This window comes from Diceros bicornis, chromosome 4 (assembly GCF_020826845.1).
Source record: "Diceros bicornis minor isolate mBicDic1 chromosome 4, mDicBic1.mat.cur, whole genome shotgun sequence".
In the NCBI taxonomy this organism is placed as follows: domain Eukaryota; kingdom Metazoa; phylum Chordata; class Mammalia; order Perissodactyla; family Rhinocerotidae; genus Diceros; species Diceros bicornis.
In genome coordinates this window covers 93,602,944-93,618,959 of record NC_080743.1, presented here as the reverse complement: position 1 = coordinate 93,618,959, position 16,016 = coordinate 93,602,944, and the positions used below count along the sequence as shown (strand labels likewise).

At 34.4% G+C, this 16,016-nt stretch overlaps 1 protein-coding gene across 1 annotated transcript in view; it reads left to right on the top strand.

Moving 5' to 3' along the window:
- SUCO (SUN domain containing ossification factor) overlaps window positions 1-16,016 on the top strand; it is an 86,870-nt gene that overhangs the window by 17,526 nt on the left and 53,328 nt on the right. Inside the window, exons 2-6 of the mRNA XM_058540057.1 lie at window positions 9,315-9,423; window positions 11,121-11,231; window positions 13,625-13,779; window positions 15,441-15,578; window positions 15,802-15,952. Of these exons, the coding sequence (XP_058396040.1) occupies window positions 9,315-9,423; window positions 11,121-11,231; window positions 13,625-13,779; window positions 15,441-15,578; window positions 15,802-15,952 (664 nt within the window). The remainder of the gene's footprint in view (window positions 1-9,314; window positions 9,424-11,120; window positions 11,232-13,624; window positions 13,780-15,440; window positions 15,579-15,801; window positions 15,953-16,016) is intronic.

Below are 16,016 nucleotides of genomic sequence, written 5' to 3'. Positions count from 1 at the left end.
ACCGGCTCTGAGCTAACATCTATTGCGAATCCTCCTCTTTTTTTTCCCCAAAGCCCCAGTGGATAGTTGTATGTCATAGTTGCACATCCTTCTAGTTGCTGTATGTGGGACGCCGCCTCAGCATGGCTGGAGAAGCAGTGCGTCAGTGTGCGCCCGGGATCCGAACCTGGGCCACCAGTAGTGGAGCACGTGCACTTAACCGCTAAGCCACGGGGCCGGCTGACTTGACTCAAATTTTTAATGAGTTGAAAATTGTGCCTCACATTTCCTAATAAGGCTCTGTATCTAACATAATATCTGGTACCTGTTGGGTAGAGTCTTAAGTGCGTATATAGTTTCTTCTGTATAACTCAGAGGGAAACAGCATTGGAAAGTTTGACAGACTCCAGTTTAGTTTTGACCCACCTCCACCTGCCACCCCCCTGCCCCCCCAATATTAGATTTGGCTTATTTGCATACTAGCCTATTCTTTATTGCACTTTGATGTGTTCTGGAATTTATTATTGCCTTATTTTGCTAGATTTCTTTGATAAGATTATACCAAGTGATTGTTAAAGATAGCTAGTTCAGTGTTTCTGTGCTGGGCGGATGTAAAATGCCATCATTCTAAGCCACTGATATTTAAAAATGGTGGTTCCTCAGTCACTTTCACATTAGAGAATGCTTTCTCCCTTCTTAATGAAGTCTTCCTTGGCACTTCAAGGCTTAATTCAGTTGCTGTCTCCTCTAGAAATATTTCCCTGTGTCCTCCTGTTCTCTTTGAACAACTAATTGATACTCCCTTTACCCTAGCACTTAAACCTTAACTATTATTTTTTGAAACATTTAATTGTAACACGCCCTTTAAAACAGTAGGATGCCCACTGGCAATATTAGATTATAGGTTGCCATTACAAGAAAACCTTCAGTCACTATACATTCAAGTTGAAAACTTTCCTTCAAGAAAAAACTATGTAGAAATATAATTTCTAAAGTGAAAGCGATCAGGTTTAAGAAAAGATTAAAGTCTCTAAAATCTGCCTTTTGAACCTAGGAATTTGTTTCATTTAGTGTCATTTGGATGCAGACATTCATTGCTTCTATACCTGTAGTATTTTTTTTAAACTAGTAGCAGTTATCTAAAAGAAGTTTTGTGGAAATTATAGGCAAATAAATATTTGTCATTAAAATAGATGAATACATATGTAGTCTCTATTAATATATGTTAAGCATATTTCTTGGAGAGTGAACAAAAAAAGATAAGAAGTTGATGATATAAATAAATTAAAAAGGAGCACTAAACAATTCCTAATAATATTTCTATTGTTGTTAAGCTATGTACAGTTTATAATTTATGCAGATACTTTTTGTCCGTTTTAAAGAATTCCAATCTGGCAACTATACCCAAGCAGGGTATTACAATAATATATGTAGAAAATAAGTACAACATTGAATAATATATGTAGAAAATAAGTACAACATTGAATTATTTTTTCTTTCTATTTAAAAAATTGACAGAATTCCAAAACTTCTTCTTGTGGGAATTTAAAAACATACTGAAAAGTAGAACGAAGAGTATAATAACCCCCACGCACTCATTGCCTAGCTTCCATAATGATCAATCTTTTAACAATCTTGTTTTATTTCTCTCTGCTCTACTTTTTAAAACAGCTTTATTGGGGGCATAGTTGACTTATAATAAACTAGGCCTACTTAAATTGTACAATTTGGTACCTTTGGCATATGTATACATCCATGAAACCATCACCACAAGCAAGATAGTGTACACATCATTACCCTCAGAAATTTTCTCATGCCCTTTGTAATCCCTTCCTCCTCACCTTCCTCCAGGCAACCACTGATCTGCTTTCTATAGCTATAGTTTATTTTGCATTTTTCTATAGTATTATATAAACGGAATCATACATTATATACTGTTTTTTTGTCTGGCTTCTTTCATCGAGCATAGTTATTTTGAGATTTACCTATGGTGTTGTGTGTATCAAGTTCATTCTTTTTTGTTGCTGAATAGTATTCCATTGCATGGATAAACCACACGTTGTTTTATCCATGTTTCTGTTGGTGGACATCTGAGGATTTTTTTTTTCAGTTTTTGACCATTACCAATAAAGCTGCTGTGAACTTTTGTGTTTTCCTTTCTCTTGAGAAAATACCTAAGGGTGGAATGCCTGGATCATATGTACGTGTATGTTTCACTTTTAAAGAAATGCCACATTGTTTCCCAGAGTGGTTGTACGGTTTTACATTCCCACCAGCAGCTTATGAGAGTTCCATACACTGGAACTTCCATAGTTTTTTCAACACTTAGTATGGTCAGTCTTTTAAATTTTAGCCATTCTAATAGATATGTAGTGGTATCTTATTGTGGTTTTTATTTGCATTTCCCTGTGACTAATGATGTTGAGCGTCTTTCATGTGTTTATTTGACATCCTATGTCTTCTTTGGTGAAGTGACTGTGAAAATCTTTTGCCCATTTTTTAAAAAGTTGGGTTGTTTGTTTCTTATTATTGAGTTTTGAGAGTTCTTTATACTTAATACAAATCTTTTATCAGATATATGTGTTGCAAATATTTTTTCCCAGTCTGTAGTTTGTCTTCTCGTTTTCTTAAGTGTATTTTGTAGAACATAAATTTTTAATTTTGATGAAATCCAGTTTATCAATTTTTTCTTTCATGGATTGTGCTTACTTTTAAAATAAACTTTTATTTTGGAATAGTTTTAGGTTTACAGACAATTTGCAAAGGTAGTACAGAGAGTTACCGTACACCCTTCACTCAGGTTCCATGAATGCTAACATCTCATTAACCATGGTACATTTGTCAAAATTAAGAAATTAACATTGGTACAACACATGGAACATTCTTTTTATGTCATATATAACTTTTTGCATAGTAATTTTCTGGCAGAAGGGGCAGGTGGTGGAATATTTTTAAACTAAGACATACTATAGTTTCACTTATAAATACTTCAATAAAAGTGAACACATTTTGGAAGGCAGCTATATGGAGTTATTTCACGTACAGGGTACCAGCCTAACTACCCACTGACTTAAATTCGTCAGTATAATTCTGTTATGTCAAAGCCAGAATCCAGCGTTAACAACGTAATTAAGTAATTGACCTGGAAATCATGTGCAAATGACCTCCTGAAGAGATGGAAAGACTTTCACTACTGTATCCCTTTTATCAAGTTTTACCTTTGTTTCTCCATTAATAGTTATTTTGAGTACCAAATACAACATCAGTGGTCATGACTTGAAACCTCTTGCCTGTAAATTGTAGTAGTAATTGTGGTTTTACAGTATAACATAGCTGATGTAGTGGTAATTCATTTGCTTTATATCCGTTTTGAGGCCCTTCTTCAGGAAACATTTAAATAAAAGAAGATCGATGAAAGACAGCCATGCTCACTCTAGGCATATTCTTGAAATGCTATCCCAGCTTAAATTTTATTTTTATTACTTTCCACCTCCCATCAGACCCTAATAATAATTTGCTATAGGCCAGAGCTTTTGAAATTGTTGTTTAAATGTCTTGAGGAAGTTATGTGGCAATTTCAGCTCTTAGATAAATTTTTTTCTAATTAGGTCATTCTGACTTTATATCAGCTGAAATTTTATCTAGTTATTTTTGATTTGATTATTTTTTCATGGAATTTGTTAATTGACTTAATGGTTGCTGCGAGTTTTTCTTCATGTTTTAAAACATAAGAGAATAGTGCTAATTTTTTGTACCTGGGTCTCCTGTTTGCAAAGCTTTTTAAAAAACGTTTACAGTTACTTGTATAAGTAAAACTGATTTGTCACATTTCTTAGACATTCATTGAAAGGCTATTTCTTGTTTTGTGATTCTCTGTTAAAGAGAATATAAAGCTAGAGAACACAAAGCTAGATATAGTGGTATTTTTACCCTTTCCGCCCTCAGCCTCAAAATTCCTACCCAGAAAATGATTTTATTTTGCATAAGAATATTCTACATATGCAGTATAGTATATGTGAGCATATTCATACATATATTTTTAGTTGAAAATTGTTTTTGAAAAATTTGGAAGAATTTACTCGGTTATTTGTTGAATATTTGCCATGTGGCTTTGCTAGGTTTTCTAAATATGTTGCTTGGTTGTATCATTTAGATTTAAACATCAACTACATGTAAAAGGAAATCACAGTTGATTGGCAGAACATTTACAACACTGCTGTCTTGATAAGGTAGTAAGTAGATAAGATTACCAAAAAAAATTCCATTTCTAGCTTTGTGTAAAGAAAAATTTAAAATCCAAGGTCTGCTCAACATAAGTTTTCTTTTAAAGATAATTTTTCAACTATGTAGACTACTTTGGTTCATTTTGTTATAGATTTACTGTTTATAATTCCTTTAAACATTTTTCTTGCTCAAAACCAGATGGTCATTTTCTTTGAAAAGCATACATACACACACATTTTATAACTACTAGTACTTGTGACTACTAAGATTTTCAGACTTGATGTTAGTGATATTTTCGGTAAGCACAATACTAGCATATATGAAACACTTGTTTCACTGAAGTGTGTAAAAGTTTGGTATCCTAAATGGCACTCAAATGTGATTTTTACAAGACATTTAATTACATCTACTCAGAAAGTTAATACCTTCCAATATGAATGGTAAATCCTCTGCCACATTGGTAGGGAGGAGTTGGCAAAAAGGAATAAATATCCTCTTGGTTTCCAGATTCTCTTTTTTGAGTGTGTGTTTGAGGGGATGCTGGGTGGATGAGTTGTGGAGTGGTAGTGGTGGAGGTGGTGGTGGTGATGGGAGAGGAGTAAAAAGTGACTGAATTTTCTGTTATGTGCTACAAAACACATAACAGAACCCCACAGAACCCTCATTCATTTAACAAATATTTATTAAGCACTTTATTTATTTTTTAATTTTTATTTATTTCTTTTTCCCCTAAAGCCCCAGTAGATAGTTATATGTCATAGCTGCACATCCTTCTAGTTGCTGTATGTGGGACGCGGCCTCAGCATGGCCAGAGAAGCGGTGCGTCGGTGTGCGCCAGGGATCCGAACCTGGGCTGCCAGTAGCGGAGCACGTGCACTTAACATCTAAGCCATGGGGCAAGCCCCAATTAAGCACTTTATATTTGCAAGTCTTGGCTTTGTAGGGAGGGGTTAAAGTGCTTAGGAATATGGAATTGGTTCTCAAAGAGTTTTATTTTTTAAGTGTAGGAGAGGATATACATGCACAGAATCAACTTAAGAATAGTAAGTTACAGAGTTGTCACTTGTTTTGAAGTGAGGGATAGTGTCAGGGGCTCACAGATTACCATTTATCTTGATGTGGTTTCTGGTGCTGAACTTCTTAAAAGTCTAGAAACTCATTTCATCAGCTCTGGGATTTTCATAGTACAATTTTAGGAAGTTGCTTAAATAGCATGGAATCAGACCCATTTAGTCGTGCACCAAAGTGCCCTCTAAAAGTCTATATTTTAGACTTTTTCTTATGCAGAAAGTTAATGTTATCTCGTATAGGTCCATCCTTAATTAACATCCATCCTTAATTGTGACTGATAAGTTAGAAGTGTTTAAGTGATACCATTGATAAAGCTGTAATTAAGAGGAGGAATAGGGTAGATAGGTAAAGAATGTATTACATATTAATAACAGATGTATTAGTCAGAGTTTTCTAGAGAAACACAACCAATAGGATACATACATATATATTTATTATGAGGTATTGGGTCACACAGTTATGGAAGCTGAGAAGTCCCACAATTAGCTGTCTGAAAACTGGAGACTGAGGAAAGCTGGTGGTATAGTTCAGGCTGAGTCCAAAGGCCTGATGAGCAGTGGAGCCGAAGGTATATCTCAGTAAAACGGCAGGAGAAGATGAGATGTCCTAGCTTAAACAGTGAGGCAGGAAAAAAAACAGGGCAAAATCTTTCTTCTTCTGCCTTTTATTCTGTTTAGGCCTTCAAAGGATTGGATGATGCCTACCCACATTGTGGGGGAGCAGTCTACTGAGTCCACTGATTCAAATGCTAATCTTATTTCAAAAACACTCAGAATTTAGGGTAGTAGGATTTGATTACATAATAGCAAAATCAATCGTGAGATTTAATGATTGTGAGAGTTAATGTCTGTTGGCCGTCTTCACACTAACTGTGGATATTAGGACTTATACACGTGCATACACATACACACACATGCAGAGTTCTTGATGATAAAACTAATATATGCTCGTGATAGAAATTTAGGAAGTATAGAAAGGGATGAAGAAAATAAGGAGGCATAATCATGAAAATTCAAATACAGTTTTGGATATCTGAAACTTTTTGCTGTCCCAAATATATGTGTATACACATACAAATGCACCCACTCACACTCTGTGTGTGTACACAGAGCAGACAAACAGTGCAGAAGGCTGTTAATAAAGAAATGTTTAATAAAAAATGATATATCCGGGGCTGACCTGGTGGCATAGTGGTCAAGTTCGCGCACTCTGCTTCAGCGGCCCAGGGTTCGCGGGTTCAGATCCCAGGCGTGGACCTACGTACCGCTTATCAAGCCATGCTGTAGCAGACGTCCCACATATAAAGTAGAGGAAGATGGGCACAGATGTTAGCCTAGGGCCAGTCTTTCTCAGCAAAAAGAGGAGGATTGCCAACGGATGTTAGCTCAGGGCTAATCTTCCTCACCAAAAAAAGGTATATCTATATGACATTTTGAATAGGCAATATATATTCTTGTGGTTCAAAATTCAAAAGACATAAGAGTATATTATAGAGTGAAAAATATCCTTCTATTGCCATTGTCACCCAGCCACCCAGTTTTCCTCCCTGAAGGCAACCAAGGTGATACTTTTTAAAAAATTCTTGGAGAGAAATTTATGCACATATGAATACCTTTAGTACACATGTACACACATGGTAGCATACTATATGTATATATTATTGTGTACCTTACCTTGCTTTTCTCTCTCTCTATTTTTTTTTAGTTTTAATTTTTATCAAAATAATATATTCATGAAAGGAGTCAGATAGCTCTAAAAGGTTATTTGTTTGTTGTTGCAAAGAAGCCATTCCCTCCTCCCCCTTTCCTCGTTTTCCCTTTTGAAGGAACCCACTTTCATCTTAGCTGATTAATTTTATATTTACTTTTTTGTCTCTAAAATAATTGCTGTAATGTCAGTTTTAGGTATTCTACTGCAGATGATCAGATTCTCTTAACTACATGCTGATGATAATAGAGTTCTGTCATAATTTGAGTTAGATCATTATTCAGTGTTTATATTGTTATGACTATATAAATGCTATTCACAGCTGAATCATGTAGTAAAACATGATTACTTTTCCTTTTCTGTACTACTTTTCCTTTTTCCTGGAACTAGTATTTGACTTGTTTTATTATTTTGCTTATTTTTTTATTTAATTACAAACGATCTGCCAGTTATATAAATCTGTTCTTGAGATTCTCGAAGACCCATCAGGTGCCCTGTCAATATCATCTTCCTAAAGAAGACTCTTCTAGAAAAACCTCCAGTTTAGACTGGTTGCCCTCTGTTCTTTGTGTACAGCTATCATCCTAGGATTTCTCTTTTCTGTCACCCTGGGGATTCCTTTTCCCTCTCTCATCTCAGAACCATATTGTTGTAATTATTGTGGTTTTGTAGACGTCTAGTTTCCTCACATTAAAATCTTCTTGACTGTTCTTACTGTTTATATATACTTCAGTCAGCCAACCTAATTTTGTGTGTGTGTGTGTGAGAGGAAGATCAGCCCTGAGCTAATATCCATGCCAATCCTCCTCTTTTTTTGCTGAGGAAGACTGGCCCTGAGCTAACATCTGTGCCCATCTTCCTCCACTTTATATGGGACGCTGCCACAGCATGGCCTGACAAGCGGTGCATCTGTGCGCGCCCGGGATCTGAACCCCGGGCCACCAACAGCGGAGTGCGTGCACTTAACCACTATGCCACATGGCCGGCCCCAACCTAATTTTTAAAAAGTCTCCTTTTTACCTCTTCAGTATGTGGTTTTCAAATCTTCCATATCTTAGCTTGAATTATGTAAAATTGACTTTTTTTTTCAAGTTAAAGAATTGTCAGATACATATTGGCAGTTTCAAACAGTTCTACTTAGAACATTTCTTGCTAAGTTTATATTTAGTATTTTATTGTTTCTGTTCTAAGTGGGGACTTATAACTGGTGGTGATGATTTGAGTAATGAGTCTCTTGATTTGTTTTTTAGTTTTATACCTAGGAATATAATTTTTATACCCAAGACTTTTAATAGGTGATTTCTTTTTAGTTTTCCACTGATATAAACTCATTATCCGCAACTAATGATAATTTTACTGTCTCCTTTTCCGTTTTTACACCTCTTTTATCCTCATATTATGTAATGATAATGGATATTCTTGTCTTGTTTCAGATCTAAATAGGGGTATTTTTAGGTTTCTTCACCAAGTGTGACGCTGGGTTTTAGGCTTATGTATTATGCATATATGTTTCCTATGTTAAATATCTGCTGATTCCTATTTTATTAACTTAAAAAACCTTGATAGATGTGTAAGTTTATCAGATGTCTTTCATAAGATATTTTTCATAATCATAAGATATTTTTTCTTGTTATTTTTGCATGGCAAACTAAATAAATAGATTTTATTATTATTGAACCACTTTTGAACATCCGAGTTAAGCTCTACTTGATCATAACAGTGGTATATTATTTCTTTGGTATGTTCCTAGAGACTTTTTCATTTTTATTGTTTTCTTTAGAAGTTTTGCATCTGATTTCATAAGTATTATTAACCTATAGTCATTTGTGTGTTCTATTTCTGTTAATTTTGGTATCATTGTTATGTTCTCTCTATATAAATATTTGGAAGCTTTACTTCTATGCTTTGAAATAGCTAGGGTAGCTTTAGAGTTATCTCTTCTTAAATACTTGATAGAATTTAGAATATCATTGGCATCTGGTGCTTTCTGAGGAGGTTAGCTCTTTGACAACTTTTTCTATTCCTTCTGTGATAATTATCAGATACTTCTTTGTTGAAGTCTGTCTTGTTTTACCTTCAAGAAATTCGTAATGCCTTACTTGGAATGCTGATAACACTGTTTGTGTTTTTCTTGGGGCATTAAATAAAAAACCCTTGCCTTATGTACGTTTGTCTTCATCATTAAATTGTTAAGTTCTTAGGGACATTAGGATAGGAACCATCTGCTTGTTGCCTCAAATTCTAGTCCATAGTAGGGTATATTTTAGCTTAATAACTCTTCCTTCTTCTTTCTTTTTTTTTTTTTGGTGGTGGTGATGGTGAATGTTTTACAGGCTTCCCAGTTGGCATGTATGTTGTAAAGAGAGTTCTTCAGCTTCATCATATTACTCTCAAGATGAGAATTGTGCACTAGAAAATGAAGATGTACAATTCCAGAAAAAGGTACTTTAAATAAAGTTGAGGATGTAATTTGTATGTCAGTTTTCTAAGACTTCTTCAGAACATTTGGGATAAAAGTAATTTCAAAAATACTATGACATATTTTTGGTGGAGATTTTTAATTTTCCTTGCTATAATCTGAAGAGTTACTCAAGTAATTCTGCAATTAAGCTACCTGTGAGATATTTACATACTTATTCTTATTGCTTATATTTGGAATGTCATAACATTTTTAGTCTTACAGTAGGGGGAAAAATAGTACCTATTCAGAGAACTGAAAACTAGTGGCTTGTTTTTTAATGTTCCTATAAATAGAAAGGGTTTCTAAAGAAACCCCAGTCCTATAAATTAAAAACTATTAGAAATGAGAATTATAGAGAGAGTCTGCAATCAGTGGCCATGTAGTTTGTTTTATATAATTGGGTGGAGTGAATAGAGTCCAAAAAACCCGATGGTCTCTAAATCATTTATTATTTTGTCATTTTAAATGATAAAAGGTGAGTATTGACTAGATTTGGCTTTCCCCCCAAAATTGATGTACTTATTTTAAAATAGAGAAGTAATTTATACTGACTATAAAATATTCACATTTATATCCTATTCCCCTTCCCAAAGGAACCACAGTTCCTTACTGTTTCTTGGAAAACTTACAGACCATTTTCTGTGGGTATAGATATACTATTATATAGCACACAAATTAATATTTTTATTTTCATTAAAATGTCATACTATAAATATTCTACAGATTGACTTCCTTCTTTCCACAAATAATATCTCAATAACAAATTTTTATGTTGCTGTATTCTTCTGAATATCTTCTTGCTACATTTGTATTCCATCCTACAGATATATCATAATTTATTATAATTTCTTTATTGACATTGTTTCTCAGCTGTGTGTGTGCATGCATGCTGTGTGTACATTTGTGTGTGTGTGTAAACATACATACTTATAGTTACATGCTTGGGGTTTTATTTTTGGCATGATATTTAAAGTGGATTATTTAAAATTTTGAGTTATGTAGAATATATTTCTGGGATGGAGCTTTAAAAATTTTGAAGACTGTTGCTGAATATCTCTTCAAAAAGAGTATAATGTTATGCATTCAACCACAATCTGTAAGACTTAGATCTAATCTGTTCTTTGATGAGAAATTTAAAGACTAAATGTTGGAAGAATGAATTTAAGCAAAGCATTAAGGGGGGAAAATACATATTCATTCAGCAAACATTTAGGTACCTAGTGTGTGCTGCACAGGCTTAGATTAAACAAAGATGAATATGGGCTCTGCTTTTATGAAACTTATACTCCAGAAGATACATTTAAAGACATAAAAGTATCTGAAATCCTAACTTGAAAAGACAGATGACACAAAGAGCTATATGTACATTCATTTATCAGATATTTACTAAGGTCTCAATATGTGCCTGGCGCATAGTGCTGGATGGTAGGACTAAAGTGCTTATTAAGAAATCAAATGAAGTTCTTAAACTCATTTATTGTATGTTTTAAGTCTAGTGGTAAAGAAGGAAATGCAGGAAGATAGACAATAAGCATGTAAACAAATAAAGGTAATTAAAGTAAAATACAAGACAGTGTTTTGGTTGTAAAATATAGAAGAAGATGGTCTTCAATATTGCTTCAGGACTGTTTTGTGAAACAGTTTTATCAGTTAGCCCCTTTTCCTTGTTGCAATATAGGATGAAAGAGAGGGACCTATCAATGCCGAATTATCAGGAAAAGTGGGTTCAAACTTACCTATTCCTCCAGAGCAACGTAAATTAGAAGATGACTACATTGTGGATGTACAGGTAAGCTATATTGCTTTGATTTTTAATGATATGCCTTTTCAAACTACTTTACAAGATAGAAAACCTCTGTTTCGGTCACCATATTGTGTATTGTTACTTATTTATTTTTTTAAGTACCATGCAACTGGCCTTAATACTTTTCACCTGCTAAGATTACTGCTTTTGAAAAAATGCAGAATTACGGAAAAAGCAGAATTACGGATTTAATAATAAATGTGACCGTTTTCTTTGTAGTAAAAGTTTGGGTGTAAGTCATCTTTTCTTCTTAGGTTCCATTTTGGCTCACTATAATGTGTCCTGTCTCTTCATATTTTCAGATGTTGGAAAATTTTTCTAACAACAAAAGAAAGTATTTGTATGTAGAACACAGAATATTTTGATATCAAGGTTTTATCAGTGTGGAATATGAATTAGTAAATAATAGGTTAAAATGTTTCTTCTCTCATATTACATCCTGAATATTATTTTCCATTTTGTATACCAGATTTTATGAGAGATATTAAAAACTAGACCAGAATGTAAGCTGACCAGAATACTGAAGCATCTGGAAACCATTTAATGTCAGGAATGGCTGAAGGAACTGGGGATATTTGATCTGGAGGAAGAAGGACTGAGGAAAAACTAAATATCTCAAATATTAACAAAAACAAATTTCAGCTCAAAATGAGGGAGAGTTCTCTTTTTTAAATATAGCCAGAGCTATTTTATGACTTAATTGGGTTATCTAAGGAGATATGTAGTGAGTTTCATTTTATTGGCTTCTGGAAGACATTTGCCAAAGGTTTGTGCATAAGATTGAGAGAAAAATGAACTCTGTAGCCCTTCTAATTGTATGAGTATCCTGAACAGTCCTGCCATTGTTCATTTTCTAGAATTTCTGTCATGGTATGCTCTTGCTCAAATACTTTGAAGTACTTACTGTGTCTTTTTTTTTTAATTTTACTTATTTATTTATTTCCCCCCCAAAGGCCCAGTAGATAGTTGTATGTCATAGCTGCACATCCTTCTAGTTGCTGTATGTGGGACGCGGCCTCAGCATGGCCGGAGAAGTGGTTCCTCGGTGCGCGCCCGGGATCCGAACCCGGGCCGCCAGCAGCAGAGCGAGCGCACTTAACCGCTAAGCCACGGGGCCGGCCCCTTACAGTGTCTTATAGACTTCTGCTGTTCAGTTCAGTAGCCACTAGCTACATGTGGCTGCTGAGCACTGGAAATGCAGGTAGTCCAAATTGAGGTTGGTTATAAGTATAGAATACACATCAGATTTTAGAGACTTAGTAAAAGAAGAAAAAAGTGTAAAATGTCTCATTAATTTTTTTATATTGAATACATGTTGAAATGATAATATAGTATTTTGTAATAATGTAATAGTCCTTTCCTCAAGACCTCCACCATAAAATGCAAAACTATTTGCCTTCCTTTGTGAATTTTTCATTCCAGTGTAAACAATTCTCCAAATGGTCACAATTTGTATTCCTCTACCTCTATCTATGCCTTGTATTTTCTTTTTGCTCCGGTACTGGCCCTCCTTTTCTTCAGAGTCCTGCTTCTTCTAGTCCATAATAGTCCATAGTTTCTCTTTCCCTTGAACTGAGCGTGAGTACCTCTCACTTGATATTCATTTAGTAAGCATTAAATGTCTACTGTGTGCTAGGTACTGTGCTAGACACTGGGAACATGAAGATCAAGAGAACATAGTCCTTACTCAAGACATTTGTAGTATAGTTGGAGAAGGAGATGTAAACAAGGGCAATTGAGGTGTTATAGATGCTCTGATAAAAGTCTGTATAGAGACCAGTGGAGGCATAAAGGAAGGGGAATGGCTATTTCTCTTCAGGGTTGGTTGTGCAGGAGGAGGTACTGATAGAGATTTTCAAACATACATAGGTGTTAGGTAGATTTCAGATTGTGTTTTGGAGGAGTGAATGGCCCAGAGCATCCAGGACTGAAGGAGCAGCAAGAATCATGTATTGCTTTGTAATGTTGCTTGTACATGCCTTGTGGTGTTGTTTATTGATACTGCTCAGGACAAGAACTAGTGGTGGACTATTTTGTATATTTACATAGGATTTCTATGTTGCTACTGGCATTAATTAATTACAGTAAAAGGGAAATATTTATAGATCTGGATACAAAATAGGAAATATGAAAGAAGAAAGATAAGCTCCTTAGTCCTAGTGTGAAATGCCATGAAAAATGTGTAGAGCCTGTATTTTTATAGGAAATACGTTCCTTTAGATGGTAATGTTGGAAGAAAGGATTTTTATGAAAGTACTTTTTTAGTGAACATTCTTTATATTGTCACTTTCGAGACATACTTTTTATAAAATCCTGTTCAGCTGAAGAGATAATTTATTAATCTCAACATTTAATATAACTGACTTTTTTAAAAACAGAATACAGAGTCAGAAAAGTTAAGTCCATCTGTGATTGAGACACTCCCTACAGCTGATCTTCATGAAGATTCTTCCGGTGTAGTTGTGGGCAGTGAAAACATTGAAAATATTTCCAGCTCATCTACCTCAGAGATCACTCCAGTCTCAAAGCTTGAGTAAGTTATTGCAAAGAAAAAAAAGAATCTCATTAGATAATGATAGAAAAATTTCTGTATGGGATAAGGCAGCTTGATACTCAAATTTGAAGTTTAGACAGTATAGCAGACCTAAGTTATAATGCCTGTGTTTTGTGTTTTTATTATTTTTTTATGGAATGATCTTATAACGAGTATTTATTTTGCTGCCTAACTCAGTGAAGCTGATGAGATTCCCAACCGTGAAATCTCTACGTCATATAGGTAAAGTGAGGTTCTACTTGTTTAAGAAACACAGTACTTTTTTGAATAATCTTCCCTATAATTATTAAAAATTCAGATATCAGATTATTTCCATTGAGTATCACTGCAACTTGCCATTCATAGTTACGTCTTTGTGTGAATAGCTACCTTTTTCAAACTTGATAATAAATATTCAGAATATTTAGGCTTAAAATTTCCTTAATTTAGAAAATCTATTACGTAATCCTCCTAGCTCCTTCTAGGAACACTACAAAGAACAAAACAAAATTCTCTTCTCTTAATACTACATGAAACATTTCCTTTATCAAATGAGTTAATATATATAAAGTGCATAGAACAATATCTGGTGCATAATAAGAATATAAGTATCATAAGTGTTAGTTAATATCATTGTTGTTATCATCACTACTATTTTTTTTACCAGAGCATTTTTTTTTTGGGGGGAGTGAGGAAGATTGGCCCTGAGCTAACGCCTGTTGCCAATCTTCCTCTTTTGGCTTGAGGAAGAGTGGGGCCCTGAGCTAAGATCTGTGCCCATCGTCCTCTATTTTGTATGTGGGACGCCTCCACAGCATGGCTTGATGAGTGCTGTAGGTCTGCGCCCGGAATCCAAAGCTTGCAAACCCAGGCTGCCGAAGCGCAGTGACCTGAACTTAACCACTACGCCACCGGGCCAGCCCCCCACAGCACTTTTTAAACACCTGTTCTCCTCAAGAATGTAAGGGACTGGGTTGAAGGAGTTGTACAAGAAGATATTACAGTTACCATTTAGGAGTTTGTCCCAGTAAGGGACAAGGGAACAGAAAACATGCTTAGAAATAACGATAATATTTAAAATTTTAAAATATTAAATACTTATTCGAGAAAGAGTTTAAGGCTAGATACTATACATCTGAACAGTACATCTTGTTTTCCCATTATATCTAACATGACTGTTTAGTGAAATGGAAGTGAGGTAGGGAAAAATATTAGGGTATATATTTTTTAAATGCAATTCTAAAAATGCCTTAAGAATTCAGTGAAATGTTTTGAGATACTAATTTTTTTGATACTATAGGCAACAACTGTTAACATTGGTAGAATATACTAACAGACAGAAATGAAACGTTAGAGAAGATGCATTTAGAATAAATAATTTAAAAATCTTATTTTTGATAAAACCAAATATTAACCTATAAAATTTTGTTTTAAAATTTGGTAGTTAGCTATTTAGAGGCCAAGAGCACTAACAGATCAAGAGTTAACAATTGACTTTACACAATTTAAAATAAGTGAATTCTTGAAAACAGTCTGCAGAACTGTAAAAAGCATTTTTCTCTGGCTTGGATTATGTTTTAGAAATCACTAATATAATTTTTAACTTATGCTACGTTATGTCCGTTAAATTACCATAATGTCCTTTTTGTTTCTATTTTTAGTGAAACAGAAAAATCTGGTACTGTTCCTATAGCCAAGCCACGTGAAACTGAGCAACCTGAAACTGATTGTGATGTTGGTGAGGCCCTTGATACAAATGCTGCGGTTGACCAGCCTTCCTTTGTCAGCCCACCTGAAAGGTGGGTGTGAGCAGTTATTTGCCCTTTGTATGATTCTGTAATAGCAGTGTTGTGTTTGAATGGACTTGGGTGCATGCCTAATTGCACTTTATGATTGAGAGAAAGCTGATCCCTTTGTGCTTCTTTCTTGGTTTACTTTGTACGTGATATTTATAACAGTTTAGATTGTATAAACTTGTTATTCTGCTAAAATTTATTTACTATGTCTTTTGATTTCAAATAGCCTTGTTGGCCAGCATATAGAAAATGTGTCATCTTCACATGGCAAAGGAAAGATAACAAAATCAGAATTTGAATCAAAAGTTTCAGCAAGTGATCAGGGTGATGGTGATTCAAAATCTGTATTGAATGCTTCAGATAATTTAAAAAATGAGGTAGGTATATAACTTGCACTATCTCCTATTTTATTATACAATACATTTTTGTTATTAGCTAATC